Source organism: Rattus norvegicus, chromosome 17, assembly GCF_021556685.1.
Source record: "Rattus norvegicus strain SHRSP/BbbUtx chromosome 17, alternate assembly SHRSP_T2T, whole genome shotgun sequence".
Classification (NCBI taxonomy): Eukaryota; Metazoa; Chordata; class Mammalia; order Rodentia; family Muridae; genus Rattus; species Rattus norvegicus.
The window spans coordinates 27,744,351-27,757,215 of record NC_141550.1 but is presented as its reverse complement, the minus strand read 5'-3'; the positions used below and the strand labels follow the sequence as shown (position 1 = coordinate 27,757,215).

General features: G+C 41.5%; 1 protein-coding gene across 1 annotated transcript in view; it reads right to left on the bottom strand.

The window, feature by feature from the left end:
* The window catches only part of F13a1 (coagulation factor XIII A1 chain), a 176,694-nt gene that overhangs the window by 157,247 nt on the left and 6,582 nt on the right, over positions 1-12,865 (bottom strand). Inside the window, 1 exon segment of the mRNA NM_021698.2 lies at positions 3,525-3,713. Coding sequence (NP_067730.2) covers positions 3,525-3,713 — 189 coding nt within the window.

The window sequence follows — 12,865 nt, the reverse complement described above, 5'->3', positions numbered from 1 at the left end:
GCGTCACAGTATATACATGTGTGGCACTATCACAACAGAACCTATTAGCTTGTACAGTTAATGTGTGTTAATAACAGTAGTGATTTTAAAGTGGGTGAATTTTTCTTTCTCCACTAGATATGAGGAAGGGGGAGGCATGTTAAAATAACAGCAAATTCACACTGCCAGCTGCTCTCAAGTCCCAGCTGCAGCCACAGGTTATAGCAAAGCCACAATTAACACCCTGTTCCAGCTCTCATGATTTATCATTGCTGCAGGCTGAGGTGGAGAGAGAGAGAGGGAGAGAAAGCCACACCCACCTCTTCCAAGTCATTAACACCTCCCACCTAATGCTGCATCTCGCTGTGTCTGCATACAGCTAATGAATGCAGTTGTCAAATGCAAGCTTGCAAAACCCTGGTAGAGGAAATGCCCTTTTCTGGACACCTTCTCCTTGGAACACCCAACACACCTAGGTTCATCTGGGGCCATTTTGTTTAAATATTTCAAAAGGAATCATTTAAATATTAAATGTGGATTTAAATAAGGAAAACAGGAAAGAAGAAAGGAGGACGAGATGGAAGAGAGATGAGAGGAAAGGAAGGGAGAGGGGAAGGAAAGAAGAAAAGAAAGGAAATTAGTTAGAAGCTAGGTTCTCAGGATAGCAACAAAGGGACACTCCCTTGTATTCACCCATTCCACTGTAGATAAAAGCCCCAGAGAAGCAGAAGGAAACAATAACAAAAAGTACTAACTGTGGACTAGAAGCAAATCAGCGGGAAGGGGTGTGTGTGTGTGTGTGTGTGTGTGTGTGTGTATGTGTGTGTGTGTGTACATGTAATTTTAGCATAGTAATAACATCTGCATCTAATAGATACATACATTAAAATGAGTACTTCAACTAACATTGTTGATATATCTAGTTGTGAATAACCCTTGATTTTTTAAATATTACTTTTAGTTTTAACTATGTGCATTTGTGTGTGTCTGTGCCTGTGCGTGCAAGTGGGTGTAGAGGCTAGAAGAGGGTGTCGGATTCCCTGGGACTGGAGTTACAGGTGGTTGTGAGTCTACTGAGACGGGAGCTGAAGTTGAACCCAGGTTGTCTCCAAGAGCAATACCCTGAGCCATTTTTTTTTCAGCCCTGGTCATTAAAAAAAAATAATTTAAGCATTTTCACATGCAGTTTTGTGTGGGGAGGGCAGCTGTTGAAAGCCACTTATCTCCTTCCCCCGTGTGAAGTCTGAGTATCTAACTCAGCTCATCGGAGCGCCTTTGCCTGCTGAGCCTTCTCACCAGCCCCTAAGCCTTCTAAACGAAGAGATTCTCTCCTTCCAGATGAAAGATGATAAGGGCTGGAGCGAGTCCAGCCTATCCCAGTCTTAGTGCTATTGCTGCAATGGCCCTGCGACATTTCAGATGACAGGAATTAGAAAAACAACTGAAGACAAATCCCCCATCCCTGGATCTTTAATTGTCTCCTTTAAGGGTGGGTGATTTCTCAACTGCTAAACAGTAGAAAGCTGAATTCTCTTGCTTTCTTTTTCTTATATTGATGGTAAATTTGGAAACAGAAAATGCACTGATGTAATAATTCTCATGAGAGCCACAATGAAACAGCATTTAATGCTAAAAAATAGAAAGAGGCTAACCAGGATTTCACATACATGTTAGTATGATTATCCATAGGTTTTTATCTTAAAAGTAGGAGGAGCTATGTGTTTTCTCCTTTTCTACTGAAAAAATAAATCATTACTGTTTCTCTTTTGTTTGTTTGTTTGTTTGAAAACTTCAGTGTAATAGATAGTGTGGTATGCTGCCCAGACCTCTCTGTTTCTATGAGGGTGTAGTGGCTGACAGCTCTCCATAGCTGACTCACTCTTAAAGCCTTGCTGACCAACACAGGAAACTGACTGTGCTAAGATCACAGCTGCTCCCTATGGACAATCAAGAACCAAGGGCCAGTCACGCACAGGGAAGGCCTCACACTCTTCCTTGCAATGGGACAACCCTACAGTTGCTGATCCAGTTACACAGCTTGGAGGCCACTGAGCCCCTGTGACTTTGTTATTTAACTCTTCCCTCTGCCCATCACTGACTCCTGTGTTCCTGCACACTTTATCCCAAGAGCAGCCCAAATAAACCTTAGTAAGACTACATAATAAGAACCTATCTGAAAACACCAAATCAAAACTAAATGTCTCTTCATAACATAGCAGTTCAAAGCCTGCAATTCATTACCATTACCAAGTTACATAGTTAAGATGCAAAACCCAGACTTTAGTTTAATTGGAATGCAGCAACTTTTGATCAACATTTTGGAAAATTATTGGAAGCATAATGAAACTTCTTATTTAAGAATATGTATGGTTTCATCATTGATTTCTCATGGAATTTATGTCACACATATAGATTTGTGTCATTTTTTTAGATTTAGTTTGATATTCCAAAATTGTAGTTACTATTACATAGGACACACTTCTTATTTCTAAGTACTTAATGCTACCTGAGTAAGGGATGCGATTTTCAAGTATTCGTTTTGTCAAGCCAACTTAAGAAGTTTTAGTATTTTGTCTTCCTTCATTTGTCCTTGTTCTGTTTCCTAAATGTCTGCTCATAATAGCATCAAAATTATATAGATTTACCTCTTATTTCCCATTATTTATAGAAGATATTCCTCTTGCATGATTTCTTTCTGCAAACCATACAGCAATGATTTCTTTGGGCTGTTTAATACACAAACAGCGATAGCAGGTATTTCTGTTTTATTTCTGATTATAACTGATGTTTTAGACTCTTTCTCTCTTAAGTTGCTGTTTGAGGGGCAAACCTCATCTCTTTCTCAAAAGGACAGCTGATTTTCAGTTTATTTATTTCAGCTGCTAGCAATATGATCGCCTGGTTTCATCCTCTGCTCCTATGACCGTGTGGACATATTTTTTTACTTCAAGCCACTCTTGCTTTTTCATGCCTGTATTTCCTCAATATCCATAAATACCCAGGGAATGTCTATTAAAAGATGTCAAGTAATAGTGACTTTGTAAAGGGGAGACAAGACCAAATTAATTTGAGAATCAATGGAACAAACAAAGCTAAGTGGTACTTTCCAGAACCATGGAAATGGACACTGTCAGTCATCAGGAGTAGAGTACAAAGTGGTCAGTGGGTTTTCCTGTTCCATGCCCGTCTCGTGGACTCAGACTGTCAGAGACTGCTTTCATACAGAACTCACTTTGGGGACCCATATATGGAGATGAGCTTTGCAAATGCTCCCAGCCTGTGACATCAACTAAAACACTCTAAAGTCAAGTCACAACTGTAAGAGGCCAAAACCATTTGAGAAAAGCAAAACACTCAGTTAAATATTTTTTTTGCTCAACATGCTTCTAGGCTAAATTTTTTGAATTATTGGTGTTTGGCCAATAATTGAACCACTTCTCCAACCAGTCTTAAATACAGTACTAGGAAATTGTAAAATCGAGCCCGTGCCCACCTCTCTCTGCAGCGTATCCCCTAGTATCATGGCTAAGGCAGGCAGCACTCACCAATGACATATTCCACTCTGAAGAGATCCTTCCTGGGGTCATATGGGCGATTGAAGTCAATCTGGATGTAGAAAGTCTGTCCTCTGCGGACAATCAACTTATTGTTGTCATATTTGTCTGTGTGGTGATCAATCTTGTTGCTGTCCCATCTCTCCTTGAACAGGTGAACAGCTGTGACATTCAAGTAATCTGTCCACACAGAAAGCAAAGTAAGAAAATCATTAAATATGTTTGACCTAAACACATACTCGAAAAACAGCTTTTTTTTTTTCTGGAAGAAAGTATGCTGGTTGGAACTGCCAGGGACAGGAGGGGCAGCAGATTCGAGAATCAGCCTCTTGCTTTGGAAGACAAATTCTTTTAAACCCTCTACCCACCTGTGAGCTCTTTTCAGAGCACAGGATCCTCATTTTGGAGAGAAGGGTGCCTAGTTTATAGATCTAGACAGAGAAAAGCAGGGGTCAGAGTTCAAGTCTTCAGATTCTCTGTCTCATGCTGGGTGTTGTTAAGTCAGCCTCTTCCTATTATGGCTGTCCCTCCCTAGGTGAGACTGCCACTTCAATTTCCCCATCTTTCCAAAAAGAGGGATCAAATCTGACAAAGCCTCAAAGGGACAAAGCCAACTATTAATCCAAACTTCCCTCCTACCCCGGGAAGGGTCAAATGTCCTCCTACTGTAATTCTAAAAGTAGATCTGATTGCTCAAAGGCAGGGAGAGGGTAGAAGGACCATGTTCTAGAAAGAGAGGCAGCGTTTCTGTGTGACAACATGTGACCATATCCACTGGCATAGGCAGAATCAGATTCACACATCCTTGGCTCCTAAATGAGCCATCTAGGTGTCAGACTCTGGTCTTTTTGATGCTAAAAATTTCCAAGTTTTTCCTGTCTTTTGGAGTCAGGAGTACACATGTTAACTTTATGCCTACTACTCATATAGTTTTGCATAGACTGCATATATTCATTTATTTTACAGAATCATGTGTTAGGTTACAACATTATCTAGAGGTTTATATATATGATGGTGACATGAGATTCCATGAGTGACAGGAAATTACAGATTTTCTGACACATACTAGTCCCAGAGAAAAGTGAGCTCCCCTCATGCCTTTCTTTATTTCCTCCTTCACACACAACAGGGTCTACGATGTAGTTTAGGTGACTGACTTGGGGTATTGGTTTCTGTAACTATGTTTGGAGTTCCATTTAGGGAAAGTAGAGTCAGGTAGTATGATGGTTTATAGGTGCTCAGCCCAGGGAGTGGCACTATTAGAAGGTGTGGCCTTATTGGAGTAGGTGTGTCACTGTGGGTGTGGGCTTTAAGATTCTCCTCCTAGCTGCCTGGAAGCCAGTATTCTGCTAGCAGCCTTCAGATAAAGATGTAGAACTCTCAGCTCCTCGTGTACCATGCCTCCCTGGATGCTGCCATGTTCCTGCATGAATGATAATGGACTGAACCTCTGAACCTGCAAGCTGGCCCCAATTAAATGTTGTCCTTTGTAAGACTTGCCTTGGTCACGGTGTCTGTTCACAGCAGTAAAACCCTAACTAAGACAGGTAGCCAGGCCTCAGTTTTCCAAGCTGCCTGACTACTTGATGCATGCTTTACTCCTATAGCTGGAGACATATTATATGAAGAAAGCATAACTATGAGCTTGAATACATGTGTAGACATCTTGCAAGATTCTCCCAAACCCCTTTGTTTTACACAGGAATTCTAGATAGATAATTCTAGATAAACCCAGTCCCCTTAGGCTCCATTTTTCCTTGCAGAGGAAAAACAAAAGGTTGAGCACATTAAGGTTCCCTCAAACTCTTAAGTTCAACAGTCTCTGAAACACTATTCATAAAGTCAAAGTTTGGGTAAAACCAAGTCAAAATTCAACTCTCAAAATTCCTTGTAAATGATGATTTTCCTTCCAGATTTGAATTCTATCCTCTTTTCAAATGAGGATATTGCTACCCAGAAATTTTCTAGGAAGATTATAGTTATAGTGGGTGGGTCTGGTACTATATCTGGCACAAAGTGGGACCATTAACTGACAGTGGTTCACAGACCATGAATTCTGGATGGAACCTGTCCATCATGGTGGAGTACTTCATGGGTTCCTCTGACTCTGCTGTTAGATAGGCAAAGTGCAAGACATGGTTATACTATTGTCTAATCTCAAAGACTTATCACTATACAGGAGCCTCTGAAGAACACTTTTCCTTTAAACCGGAAGCTGCAGATGTGTAATTTTAGAGCCTCTTTTCCATGCTTCCTTTTTTTCTAATTCCTATAGCTTTATTAAAGCCAAAATTCCAATGTTAAAACAACTTAAGGAAGAGCTGGGAATTGACAGCTGTGGAAATAGGCAGGTCCCTGGGGTTGCTGGCTAGTCAGTCTAGCTCCAGGTTCAGTGAGAGACCCTGTCTCCAAAAACAGTAGTTCAAGAGGATGCTTGATGTTGACCTCTAACCTGCCCATGCATTAGAGTATATGCACATACATGAGCACACACACATAAACACACACACAAATCTCTCTGTGTCTCGGTTTCTCTTATATATGAAAACACACACACACACACACACACACACACACACACACACACACACACCAAGATGGAAAACCCTCTCAAAAATGACTTTATGAATCAACTCTTCTGCTCCTTTTTCTTAGCATAGTGATTTTTAATCATCATCTAAAAAACAAAATTCTCAGAATAGTTTCATCAGTTCTCTGTTCATTTAAAGCAGTGGAAAGAAAGCCTTCAATATCACAAATTCACTGAATCTCAGAGGCAAAGGTACCTTCTGGACCATTTGGTAGACCTTCTAGATATGGCTGAGCCATATGGAGTCTGGTCACAGAGGGAACAGAGCACCCTTTAGCTCCCAAGACATACAGTCAATTCTTCTACAACTCTACCATTCTCAAGATGGCCTGACATTTGCTTCCCTGTGGATTTTCTGACTGCTAAGTCCTGCATGGTCATGGAAGGAATGGTGTAACATAGTTCCCATTCCTGGAACAGACCCAACAGGGTGTGGGCCTCCATGAGGTTGATGTTTGCTAGGCATGAGGCTTGTGATATATATAGATATAGAGATAGAGATAGAGATAGAAGACAGACAGACAGACAGACAGACAGACAGACAGACAGATAGATAGATAGATAGATAGATAGATAGATAGATAGAGATAGAGATAGAGATATATAGATAGATATAGACATAGACAAAATTACTTCATGGAAATATTCTCCCTGCCAAGGTTATTGGCAAATATCCTTTCTGCCAAGGTTAATGACCCCATGATAATCAGAGACAGCACAAATTTGGGAGGCAAGGGTGTATCTATATCCTTAGCAAAAATGGTAAATGACCTTCAGGACAGCCCTTAAGGCTGTGGGAAGAAACTCTGAAAACATGAGTTCAAAAATATATAGTTGCTCAACTATGCAAAATATAAGGGTGCAATATGAATTGTATAAGAAGCTTCACAGACCTAAAAGAACAAAGGAAGCTGTATTATGAGCCAGATTATCAGAAAGATATTAAGGAAGGAGATAAAGAAATTTCAGGAGTGGTATAATCCCACCCAGATAAGTTTATTGTTTGTGCTTACAAATGCAGACAGATTCTGGAGTTCAAGTTCAGACAGAGCCAGTTTAGGTCCAGGCCCAAGTGTGGTGAGAATGGTAATTTCAGAATGGGATATGACCCAGCTAAACTTATTGTCCAGTTTTACAAAGGCAGGCAGATCTCTAAATTCATTTGCAATGTTAAAAGAAAATGATGTGCTTGCTGTCTTTTTCTAAGAATCAAGGGGCTGGGGTCGTGGAATGCTGATTTGTGGGATATCAAAAGAGAACTTGGAGTAAATGACTGAATGTAAATAAAAGACTGGACTTTGGTCTGTGAGAGCTGAGCTACCTGGATGAGCTATCTGGATGAGCTGTCTGGAGATCTCCAAAGTTGTCTTGAGCAGAACACACTCTTTCAGTTTGTACCCCTAATTTGACTTCAAGTGTTCCTTTTGCCGCTCTTGAAAACCCCTTCTTCAGAGCCCCTGTCCAAACTGAGGATGATCCTTGGATTCTGACCATGAGTATAGATTTGGACTTCTACACAGATCCAGAACTAGTCTTTGTCCCTCTGTTACTCTGAAGTTTAGAGATCACCCTGAGACATCCCCTGAGTAAAAGCATCTCAACTTTCTAACCTCTTCTTTAAGGACTCATTCCTAAAATATTATAAATCCTGTTTTATAATAGATTTAATTTTGTCAGTTTCTCTCAGGAAGAGTCTTCCCTCAACTATTATGCATTATCCTGGCTGTAGTTTTTCCAATAAACTACAATGAGATCACTACATCTTGTAAAAATAAAAAAAAATATTTTGGTTTCTTCAGGTCAGGCCTCATTGGGCACTGGTAGCTTACTATAGATTTACATTAAGCATCTGCTGAATCAAAACCCTTAAAACACATTCTGATATCATTTCTATCAATAGGGGATTGTAGTTCCACGGAGCCTCCCATGGATCTCTCACCTGTGTAGCTATTTGGCTATATTTACTTATGTAACTGCTTTTTCTTCTTTGTGGCTCCATTTTTAAGGCCTTGCATGACTTCACAATACATTCACTGGTAGAGTTGGCTCATTGTTCTATATTCTCAAAATCACTTAGGACCTGAAGTTGCATTCAGTATGTTTATTATTCACTAGAGCCAGATTTCTATAGTACATTATTTTGTGCTGTCACACAAGGCAGTAATACAAGTATTCATGAGCGTTTCCTCATAAATGAAAGCTAAGTAAATACCAAAAGGGGCATAAATAATAAGAGAAATTTGGGGTTCTGGGGTAAGGTGTGGGAGAACTTCTTCCCAGAAGAGAGATGGGGTCCCACCTTCATTTCTGTTGTTGTGATAAAACACTTTGAGCAAAAGCAACCTAGGGGAGAAAAGGGTTTATTTGGCTTCCACTTCTAGGTCACAGTCCATCACTGAAGGAAGTCAGGGTAGGAACTTAAAGCATGGAACATGGAGTTTGCTCACATGTGTAGCTAGCTTTCTTATACACTCAAGGACCTCTTGCCAAGGAAATGGCACTCCTGCAATGGGCTGGGTCTCACTCCCTCAGTTAAGACAAACAAGGCCTTCCTTATAGATATACATGAAGATCGATCTGATAAAGATCAGACACCCTTTTAAGGTGATTCTAGGCTGTGTCAAGTTGATAGTTGATGCTGACCAGGACAACTGGTAACAAGTGTGTAGAGGGGATGGTGGCTCAAGCAAGAGTGTGGATGATCACATAAGAAGCCTGGAGACAATAGGGTGGCTGGAGAGTTGAGGAACATAAGGAAATCTCAAGGCCCAAGCTCCTTCAGGTCTTGGTGACCATGTCCATGGGTTTAGACTTTGTACTGAGGATCCAATGAGAAGCCCAAATGGGAACGGCCATGATGATTAAGTCCTTACATACAGGTTAAACCTCTTATGGGAACAAAATAGAGTGGTGTTGGGATGGTGTCCATCCAGAGGGCCAATTAGAAAGCTGTTGCCCATTCTAAGTTAAGATTGGTGCTGAGGGTCGCCGTTCCCTCTAGACCTCCCTCCTGCATCCATCTTGATTGACCAGAGCCTGCAGAACACCTGCTCTGGTCCTCTTAACCTTCCTAACCCCAGCTTTCTGACCTTTGAAAACACTTGAGAATCATGTCTCTGTATCAGTTTCTGCTAGATCCAATCACCTGCCACTTCCAGAACAAAGATGGAACACAGACTCAGATTGCCCTGAGCTCAAAGTGTCTACATTGTGTGTTAGAACTAAAAAACTAAAGAAAAATCTCAAGTATGGGGGAAAATAGATCCGTGCTGAGATTAGTCTCCATGTAGGGAATGAATGGATAGGTCCTAATGGACTCCCTACTCTTCCCTCATAATTATTACCCTTCCTCCCCTATGATCGACTGCCTGAAAGAATGTTCATTAGTTCTAATGCCTTGATATTTCAATCAGCTTTATCTACTCAGAAAAAAATGAAGCTAAACACGAGATTCATCCAGATTATTATGTCAGTCCTAGAAAGGACCAGTCATCCAGCTTTCTACCCAACACCTCAGCCTGAAGAACTTGGTGAACATCTAGGGAGTCTGAGTAAGGTCACCTGAACCTTATAGAGTGCAGTGCTAGTCCTGAGTGATAGCGGTGGGTACTGGAAGACGAAGAGCTTGGGGGTCTGGAAGAATCTGGCCTTACCAAAGATAGTCCAGATTATCTGCAGGAGCACTGGTACTGTGCATGACAAAGCTCTTAGTGGGCAGTGGTCTTTGCCTTGAAGTGGACATGGCAAAACTTCTTTTTAGATATTAACATTTTTCATATATATATATATATATATATATATAATTGCACTGTTTTTGAGAATATTTAATTTTAAGCCTGGATTTTAAAAAAATCATGTTTTTCAGCTACTTTTATTTATTTATTTATTTTATTACAATATCACCCTAATAAATCAGTGCCTTTGGAAAGGAAGTGGAACACTCATAGGAAAATGCTGCATTCTAAGTGAGGAGAAACCAGGGCAAAGTTAAATAAAATCTGATCTTTTCAAATTCCTTCCTCAAATTATCTAAGTGAAGAAAAAGGTTTCATTTAAAAAATGAGACTTGGGGGAAAAAAAGATATAAAAGTGCAACTTGGCTGAGGCATGGAAAATTACAAGCCACTCTGATAGGTAAAAGGTTTAAAGCAATCATGTTCAAAATGGCAGTCAAATGTGTAAGATGTATGGAAAGATAAAACCAGGTGACTTATTCTTAAAATAGAAAGTGACAGCCGTGTTCATGTCTCTTTACAGTAACCTTCTAATGGGTCAGTGGAATCCCTGGGTGTTTTAATCTGTTTCTCATTACTATAAGAAATGTCTGAGGCTGGGTTTTTAATGAAGAAAAAAGACACATGAGAAGGAGAAAGGGAAGAAGGAAGGGGTAAAGAGAAAAGGGGAGGAGAGGAGAGGAGAGGAGAGGAGAGGAGAGGAGAGGAAGGAGGAGGGGATGGGAGGAGAGGAGAGGAGAGGAGAGGAGAGGAGAGGAGAGGAGAGGAGAGGAAGGAGGAGGGGATGGGAGGAGAGGAGAGGAGAGGAGAGGAAAGGAGAAGTGGAGGAGAGGGAAGGAGAGGGAGGGGAGGAGAGGAGAGGGGAAGGAAGGGGAGGAGAGAAAGGAGGGAGAGGAGAAGATGGGGAGGGGAAGTGAGGGAGGAGGAGGGGATGGGAGGAGAGGAGAGGGGAGGAGGGGGAAGGAGAGGGAGGGGAGGAGAGGAGAGGGGAGGAGAGAAAGGAGGGGGAGGAGAAGATAGGGGAGGGGAAGTGAGGGAGGAGAGAAGCAGGGAGGAGATGGAGGGGAGGGGAGGAGAAGAGAGGAGGAAAGAGGAGAGGAGAGAGAGAAGAGCGATGAGGTGTTTGGATGCTAACAGTTTTAACTGCATATTCTGGCTCTGAGGGACCAGAACAATACCTCATGGTGTGTGCAACATAGCATCCTAAAAGCAGAAGCTAGACAAAAGAGGAAGAGATCTCAGGTCCCGGCCCACAGAGAGTGATTTATGGCCAGTCTCTACCTTTTATAAAAACCCACCTTCCTGAGAACTAGCTCAGGGTCACATAAGGAGGGCTTTAATCTCTTCTAAGGGCAATCCCCACTCCCACCCCCACACAGTGGCATGAGAACCTTCCAGTAGGCCTTGTCTCTCAGTTTACCACACGGAGACCAAGTTTTAGCACATAAACCTTTGAGGACAAACTACATCTAAATCACAGCCCTGAGAGTCAGTACTGGGGAAGGAGGTGAGTTCTCCAGTGTCACCAAATGAATAACATTTCTCTGGTTGATCATGGATAACCACATGCAAAGCCAAACAGATACAGAATCCTTATAACAAGAACACATTTGGCTACCAAGAAACGTGGACCTAGGAAAAAGATAGCACAAATAACACAAGGCACTTTAGTTCCCCTTTGCCTTTTTATGCCCCTCCCCCAAGTGTTTGGTACTCAAAAAGCATCTGTGAAGCTGCGAGGACGGATTGCACTTTGCTTATCGGCCTAACAAGACATAACTTGATAGAAAGAGCCTTCTTAGTGTTCAGGCCTCATTCACCACAAGCAGCAAAGGAATTCACATCTCCCTGTCCAAGCCCAGCACCTTAGCAAAATGGAACAACTCGCTGGGAAGCCACTTCTTTCTTTCTTTCATTTTCTTTTTAAAGTTATATTATGGCTAGGAACTTGGCAGCTTGCCCTTTCAAAGTGACAGCTTTCAAAAAGTCTACCTAACACAATTTAGTCTAATTCCAAACACATCAGAAAATGGGCTGTTACAGAAAGAGTGTTTCTGCTCAAGAGTCAGCTGCTTTCCTGTCCTCCTACTCTCTCTCTCTCTCTCTCTCTAATATGAGAAAAAGTGAATTATCTTTTCCCTGGGTTGCAAAAATATTCTTCTGAGAATGATTATACCTGTCACAGATGGAATCTTGAAATAAGTTAAATGTTTAGGTTCATATTCTAGGAATTCCCTGGTGAGCTGAGACCTCCCTGCAATCTTTGGTAACATTATTATTAAGCTATAGGCATTAACACCATGCATGAAGAAGTAGGTCTGCTTATGGTGGAAAGAGTCACAGGAAGGCTTTCCTCACACATCTTTTGGGGACTCGGGAGGAGAAAGTATAATTCGAACAATTAAAGACATTTTCTTCAACAAGTATTATTTAAGCCGTTGCTACTAAAATGTCCTATGGCCTTAAACGCTGCAGAAATCTTAGAACAAAAGCAATGAGACTCACACCTTCTCCAGGGCCTTCTGATCTACCTCTCTTCTAGCCTGAAACATCTTCTCTCAATTTTCTCCTCATTATGAGAATCACTCTTGTAAAACATAAATCTGCTATTGAGAGTCCACAGCATGTCTCCTGTGTTCTGTGGAATGGAAGGGAAGTAGGGTCTTCGATGTGTATTGTACTGTGACGTCTGACAAGTTTGTAAGGCTTATCTTTTCTCTGTCCTTCAGCCAACTCCCACCACTTTTGACAAACGATCTTCCATGTACTCTTCGTCCTGTCTTCCTTCATCTTTTAAAAAAGATGTACTTATTCTTTTCCCTGCCAGGTGGTGTGGGGGTGTGGCGCGTGGGAGGGGGTGATGGTAGGTATTCCTGTGCATGTATTTGAAGGCAGGGTCTCTCCCTGAATCCGAGGTTCAAGTTTTCTCAGGTTGGAAACAAATTCAGCAATCAACCTGTCCCCTCTCACCTTAAGATCTGGAGTTATAGGAGTGTGGAGGATGCCTA